At 37.3% G+C, this 7,879-nt stretch overlaps 1 protein-coding gene across 1 annotated transcript in view; it reads right to left on the bottom strand.

The window, feature by feature from the left end:
• The window catches only part of sept8a (septin 8a), a 30,551-nt gene that overhangs the window by 3,030 nt on the left and 19,642 nt on the right, over positions 1-7,879 (bottom strand). Inside the window, exons 6-11 of the mRNA XM_044141645.1 lie at positions 6,958-7,054; positions 2,373-2,490; positions 2,126-2,231; positions 1,110-1,130; positions 584-589; positions 222-388 (exon numbers count right to left, since the gene is read on the bottom strand). Of these exons, the coding sequence (XP_043997580.1) occupies positions 222-388; positions 584-589; positions 1,110-1,130; positions 2,126-2,231; positions 2,373-2,490; positions 6,958-7,054 (515 nt within the window). The remainder of the gene's footprint in view (positions 1-221; positions 389-583; positions 590-1,109; positions 1,131-2,125; positions 2,232-2,372; positions 2,491-6,957; positions 7,055-7,879) is intronic.

Genomic DNA, 7,879 nt, shown 5'->3' with positions numbered 1-7,879 from the left:
CATGGCAGAATGTGCACTTCCTGCTTCTAAGTAAAAGAGCAAAACTGCAAAATAAAAGAAAAACTGCAGCACATCTAGCAGTAGACAGTGTTTCAACTCTGAGGCACACAATGGAAGGAAGGAGAGTTGCTGAAAGAAATTAGGAAGCTTGGAAAACGAAGCGTCCTGTTATTAGAAGAACAACACAGGAAATTGGTGATTAAGAGGAAGGACTGCCTTACTTTTTCTTGTCCTTGTCTTTCTTGAGGGGTTGAGATGAGAGCGTCTCACATGCCACCTTCTTCCTGTTGAAGGCGTTCATCTCATCCTCCAGCTCCCTCCGCTTCTCCTCCACCTTCCTCTTCTCATCCTGGTGCATCCGCTTCAGCTGCTCAAACTTTTCATGCAGCTGAGCAGAAACAAAAACAAAAGCTCGGGTTTTTATATGTCATTTAATATTCAAATGTGGATCACAAGTTTATGTGAAATAAAAAACTTTTAAGTTAAAGGTGAAAGAAATTGAAACCGATTTTTTTGTGTCTCTAAAATAGTTTGTTTTGGATTTCTCTTCTTGTTTTCCTATTATACATTCAGCAACTGGAACTTCTTTCTCACAGCTGTGGAGGAAGTTAATGTGCTAAATAAATATTGAAACTAAACTAGACAAAGCTTTACCCCACATAGGTTCTGCATTAAATTACAGTTCTGTATTTAACTGATCAACTCTACCTTGGTTCATTCTTCTCCAGCTTTGTATCAAATGTTCTGACTTTTCCAGACTCGGTTCTCTTGTGTCCAATTTTATTCATGCTAAATATTTATGCAGTAGTCAGGCCTTAAAATGGATGCTTCCATAACTAGAGAATGACTGGAAGGAACCACCAAATGCATCCAAAAACAGATGAATTAACAACCAGACAAGCATATTGAGCGACCAATGGATGGACGGATATCTTCAAAAAATAAATAATAAAATGGGAACCACTATCCACAAAGTACATGCTTTAAATTCATGTCTTCTTTTAGTAATTGACACTGTGGTGTGCTAATTATCCCAAAAGCATCTGATGAGTTGGCTCCTCTAAAATAAAATCCAGTTCACCAAACCTGACAGAAAACTGTGTGCACACTTTCCTGTTTTTCAGGACACTCTTTTTCACTCACACATCACACCAAAACTTTGACAAAAAGTTGTTTATGACGTATACAACATGACCTTGAAAACTCGCTGCAAGTTTCTAAATCAACACAACCAAAACTGATCCTATTTATACAGAAGTGCAAAAATGTATAGATAATTTTACAACTCATGTTCAGAATAATACCTTATATAAGCCATCACACAAGTAAAATTGCAAACAATATTAGCAATAAGTAAAGGTATTTAATTTTGGAGATGTTTATCCCAACTCCAAACAACAGCTGTGGCACCTGTAAGAATTTCTAGATTTAAATCCACATCAGAAATGAATGGAATGACCTGTCAATCAACACAGTGACAACACAGACCTGTCAAATGTTAACACAGAACTTGGTATAAACGTTCTCTCGTCTTTTCAACTTTTATTCTAATACAGCCTGCAGTCTTTAACATCCTGCAGTCTTTAACATCCTGGGAAATTGATGTGTTACTATAGAACAGTGTGAACTCTGAAACAACATCCATGAATGAATGTTCATACACCAGAGAGGACAACCAGCAAAGAACCACAGCTGGTTCTATCAAAAGAAAAACCAGAGAAGAGATGGAGCGTGGGAAAAGGAGAAACTCATTACAGTTAGTTTCAGGTCTTTATCTCCAGTTTGAAACAGTAATGCTGCCTTGGTAGAGACCAAAGACGTCTCAGTTAAGACCTCCTGATGGCAAATGATCACAAAACCTAAACCCAACTTCAAAATCAAACTTATGGACAAGATACTAACTAAAGAATATTTTTGTTTCTTAATTAGCCAGAACTGTTGCTGTTCTGTTGAGTATCAAGACCACCTCTGAGTTTCCTTTGCTGTCTTAACTAAAATTTGCTATTATAATCTACATCATGTGATGTATCTTTGCTGCTGGTCGGTGAAAAAGGTTAAAACAGGAACTGTTAGATGAACCTGAGCAAAACTGAAGGCCCAGAAAATGTAAATCAAGGAGTGAAACATCAACTTCTTTTACTTTGTTTACGAACATTTGCCTCATTTCTTCTTCTTTACGTTGCAGGTCCCCTAAGAACTCTTTCCTCTTGGCTTCATATGTTTCTTGAAGACTGCAGGAATGAAATGAGACGGCAAATAGTTAAAAATAGAGAAAGTTATTGTTGCTAAATAATACAGATTTTTTTTTTCTGACGTTGGCATTTGAGCAGTTCTGTGGTTTTGCACCCTGTGGTTTAGGTCTCTCAGTATACCTGAAGGGCTGGCTGTCTGGGTCTGTGTCTTTAAAGCCCATCTCCTCCAGATCCTCCATGTTGACCCGGATCAGCATCTCTCTGAGTTTTACAAAGTCACAGTGGCTCTCGTTCTCAACTAAAAAAGAAAACAAGCAAACATTACTATTAGATCTGAAATATGCAGGAAAATATGAAATATACTCATTGAACTTGTTCAAACTATGTTGTGAGAACAATAAACTTTATTATGTGTTCGTCGGCTAACAGACCACAGTAATAATAAATGCTAAGTGGAGGCAAGAGGAGAAATGGTTTTCAAACTTTCTGTCAAATAAAAATCTAAAAAGTATGAGACGCATCTGCGTTTATAACTGCGGGCTGCTGTATGTCACCATCAGCTTTGCGCATTTAGATACTGAAATTGATGTCTATTCTTCTTTTAAAAAATAACAAAAAGCTCAAGCTGAACTGGCATTTAACAGATTTTCTTCTTAGACATCCTTTTGTTTAACCACATTCCCATCAACTCTGACCAGATTCCCCTCCATTGTTGAGGAAAAACATCCCCACAGCATAATGCTGCCACCACCAGGTCTCAAAGTGAAGATGGTGTAATAATGTTCTGTATCAATTCTTGGAAGCCTACTCAAAAAACTGTTCATAGAAGGTCCATAGAAAGAATCCCAACAGGTGGACAAGAAAAAAAATCACTTCTGAGGATTTTGGGGCCATCAAATACCCAGTCTTTGCTCCATAAGTAAGAGGAAAATCTACAAAGCTTTGTTGAATTGAAATCAAAGTACAATCCCATCTTAACCCGAGGGGCATGTGCAGACTGAAAGTACATGGACTACATGGGTCATGACCCCACACATGGCAGCAAGGGGATGGGGGAAGGTGAGTGTTTAAATGCCACAACAGGCCGAAAGACTTTAAAACGTAAAAAAAACCACCATGAGGCTTTCAAAGCAGTCTGACTGGTGAAAAATGACAAACATATCAGCTAAGCAGAATAAAATTAGTCAAGGCAAAAGAGAGCAACTAAACAAGCACATTCCTGTTGCTGTGAAAACTACAGAAACTCTATATTTATTTTTAAACACCTTTAAGAACATGTGAACAAATTTTGCTGGCTAACAACCCATCAGGAAAAGCTCGGTAAAAAAAAGAAACCGCTCTGTTCAGTTCAGAAGCTGCCTGCTCACTGGGTTCCTAATCACCTCCCTGTTCTGGCCTCCTGCTGAGAGAAAGCCCAACCTGACAGCAGAGAGGTTGAATCCTGGTGCCAACAGGCATCCTGAGGAGAGGTTGGGCTACTGTTTTTACTGTCTGTCATTTCGACTGATGGGGTAAAAAAATAAATCCTGTCCTATTCTATTTTTACCATTCATTTTTTTAAATGCAAATAATAATATATTTGAATGCATTTTGTTTTCATTTGGGCTAATTAATATTCAATCCAAAAAAGATGAACAGAGAATCCACACTGCACCGTCACTAACAAGCTGATAAACACATGTGATTTTTTTCTCCATAGTCACAAAAAGCACTGTGTGTTGCCCCAGTAACATAGAAACAATAAAATGAAATGACTACACTTAAATTATGAACGATTCGACCGCTGTGAATCTCAGATTCTGGAGTTACAAAAACCACTAAAGCCATTTTTTGTGGATCACGGAACATTTCAACAATTAAGTAATCAGAAGTTGGGAAAACTGTTAACTGAGGCGTGTCCTGGTCCCACAAGCCCCTGAGTGATCTGATAACACACAGAAACTACAAAATATAGGAAATAATCTAATTCTGGTTTTTTAATGATGACTTTAACGCTCATTGAAACTGGTTGGTTTCCTGGCACAGATTCTGATTTTAAACAGCGCTTCCTTTGTTGGGAACATTCAGTTGAAACGTCCCATTCAGTCAGATTTTTTACCCATCTGACCAAAATCTGTATCCAGAACAGATCCTACTTAGGATGCTCAAGAACAACCAAGGAAGGAACAAATTCAAAGCTGCACTGAACTTAAAACTGCTGGAACAGAAACGCCAGACCTCAAACTGAGACGACTTTACATCAACACCAAGACAGAGACTGTTACCCAAGAAATTAAAAATTAAAAATCAACATTTTGACATTTGAATAAAGTTTACTGGGTCAGAGGAAATCAAAGTTGAGTTGTTTGGCTTTAATGAAGAATAGTTTGTAGGTGTAGAGATATTATTTTAGCACTACCATTTATTATAAGAAGAAGAAGAAACTATCAACTATCCAGTCAGAAAGTTGACAAGACCTTCCTGAAAGCTTCAAAAGCCTCTGGTCCTTCTGGAACATTCATAAACATATTAATGAGTTTCTATATGTTTGCAATTTAAACTTTACACCCCAAATCTTGTTGAATAATCAAGAATAATAATTCCAGTTTAACAAAAACACTGCACTGGAGAAAGAATGATTTAAAATAGTTATTAGAAACCTGAAACTTAATTAAAAATTTATGATCATCAAAAGTAGATGTTAATTTTTAACCTAATAGTATAAGAGCGTCTCACATATCAACTATCTGACGGTCCTAATCTGACAGCATTGCAACATGATGACTGAGAATGAAATGCATTCTTTGGATGCATGCATTGCTTCCACACATTCATTCTCACACAAAGTACTTGAAAATGTTTTTGCAGCATAACAAACACTCGACCATCGGGCTTCAGAGCAGAAATACCAGAGCTCTGCCCTATGTCACACAAGTCAGGAAGAGCACAGAGATAACCGAGCCATGAGATCCCGAGGGAAGACAAGCACACACTCACTAAGCTCCCTACAATTACTCTGTTTTTGTCACAGCACAGTCCTTCCTCTGTCTCTCTTCAAGGAGACGGAAATTTCTCATGGCTCTTTTCAAGAGGCTACATAACCAATCTATATGACATCTCGCATGAACTAACGGTTTTCTCTGATGGAGCTCCTCATTTCAGGGACCAGAGAGAAAACAGAGGGCTGCTGTCCTGCACCTCCTGGCTTTACATTCACCTAAAAATGTGTTGAAAGAATAATAATTAAATACATGTGATACATTTTTCAGAAAAAGACAAGTGAACCTTATATCACTTTGAATTCAGCCGTATCATGCTTGGCAGAAATGGAGGAATAGTGACAGAAAAACAAACACTATAGCTAATCCAATTGCTTTCTACAAAGTGTCATTAGCTTATTAGCTAAACAACTGTTAAAGGCCAAATTAGGGGTAAATAAATGTTTATTAGCCACCTTTTAACTGAGATTCATAATTTCCAACATAGTAAATGTAGAAAATGTCCAGCTTAATAGTGAAAGTCGGCCGTTTTCAACTGCTGTTAATCTGTTACTGAGCTGTTGCTTTGTTGTGACTCCAGAACAAAAAACAAAAAAAAAAAAAACTGTCCCCCAGGAAACACACAAAAAGCTTCATAAATAACCAGCGAGCATCCTCTGAGGGTTGGAGAATGAGAATGGTCAGAGCATAATGGGAAGAGGGATCAGCCAGAGAGAGCAGTAAACCGAGGAGAAGAGGAGGGAGCCAGTTCCTGAGAGGAGCTCCCACATGAGCAGCAACATTCTCACTGTGCATCTCTGTCATGTTATTAAATTAAACTGTTTACCAGCACTGACAAACAATGAGGAATGAGGAGCAGGAAAAGAAAACTCCTAAGAAAGCAGGCACTAGAGCAGCAAATATTAGCAACTTTATAAAGGAATTACTTTTAATGTACTTACTAAATCTTAAATTTTGGTTCTGCTTTTACACTGAACAGATGATAATCCCACAGCAATATGCCACAACAGCAAATTAACATTTCATAAACATAAATCAAGTAAATAGTGACACTCATTCTACATATTATTACAAAATGGTTGCAAAATGTCTGAACTTATTTCTTGTCAGTCACTGTTGTCCTAATATTTTACATCCAGTGTTTCACAATTTTTATAAGTAGCTACAGCATCCTGATTCACCTATTCAATAATCATATTCTTATTACAGAATAAATTTAAAACTAATAAAAAAAAAAAAAACTTTTGGTGTAACTAAAGAAAATAAAAACTGGTTAATTGTAATCTTATGAATTTCTATAAACTGCACATAATGGTGATTCATATCTACTTTAAGGTTGATCAGAATGTTAAACAACTTATGAAATATTTTGACTATAACAGTTTGACCTAGGATTACAGTTCGTAATGGAAAAGACAAAACAACATTCCTTTCAAGTAGTACACAGTTCATAACTTCATGACTGAAAATAAAAAGCTACAAAATCTGACCAGACCTGAAATCCACAACCCAAAACTAGACAAGAAAAATAAATGTTGATGTTGTAAATGTGGTTTAATTAAAGTTTTTGTTTAGTTGTTTTGGGTGTTTGCTGGCATCTAATCAACATTTGCCTCAAGAAACTATGAATGAAATGTTAATTAAACTCATTGGTATTTAGACCAACCCCAGTTTGGTACTCTGTCTGTGTGATCTCTAACACGACTAACATTCAGCACACAGTCCTGTTTGCTTGAGTGAAACAAACACACCCTTCTTGTGACTGAGTCTTTGTGAGCAGCTCTTACCTTGCACCACTCCCCAGGGATACTGTCTGGCCCTCACTGTTTTGTTCCCCACTTTGACTTCTTCCACGCTTCCGACCACAGCGAATGGCAGGTGGGCCTGCACAGGCAGAAAGGCCCATAAATGTTAGAAATATCAAAAGATCCAGCTGTAAATAGAGACATAACCAGGGGTTCCAAGTTGGCCTACATTTTCCATGTTACAATTTTATGCTTCTTGCTTTTCCTCATTTACACCACAGAAATGGTTTTCTGAATGCAATATCTTTTGCATCAGTTTTACTGATCACAAGCCTCTGATGAAGGTATTTTAATTGCTCCTTTAGACACGGAGTCTCTGTGGGACTGACAGCAGGGGGCCGTGTGGAAACAGACCCAACATGCTTCCTCAACAGTTCAATGGCGAGCTGAAACCAGCTGGGATGAAGCTGAGGGGGACAAGATGGTGGGCGTAGGCACTGATGCAACGGACTATAAATAGATCAGGAGAGCGCACAAGGATAAAACCGCTGAATTAAATGCACTCTCATTTGTGCATCTGAACATAAGTGGGTGTGTGTTGGTAAACTGAACACATCTCTTCATATAGAAACAAAAGTAAAAATGGAAATCTTCCCAGAAAAATCAGTCCCTCTAGTTTTATTTCAACACTTTTGCAGTATTTCATTGGAATCATTTGTGACTTTTTTGCATATAGTCATAAAATTATATTTTTGGAGTAAAATGATTAGTTTTACTTGCATTGTTTAGAAAGAAAACAAAATAGCAGAAATTGCAGCTACTTTTACAAGATGATACAAAATGTAAGGAATGACATTTGCAGCTAAATGTGAAACCTGGTGAATTGCAGCAGTAATATACAGCATGAGCCTCAAATTTCCAAAGATTTCCGTTCCAAAATATCAAATTTTATCATGGATTTAAG

This window comes from Gambusia affinis, linkage group LG15 (assembly GCF_019740435.1).
Source record: "Gambusia affinis linkage group LG15, SWU_Gaff_1.0, whole genome shotgun sequence".
Classification (NCBI taxonomy): domain Eukaryota; kingdom Metazoa; phylum Chordata; class Actinopteri; order Cyprinodontiformes; family Poeciliidae; genus Gambusia; species Gambusia affinis.
The sequence above is the reverse complement of the archived record's forward strand: the minus strand, read 5'-3'. Positions and strand labels throughout refer to the sequence as shown.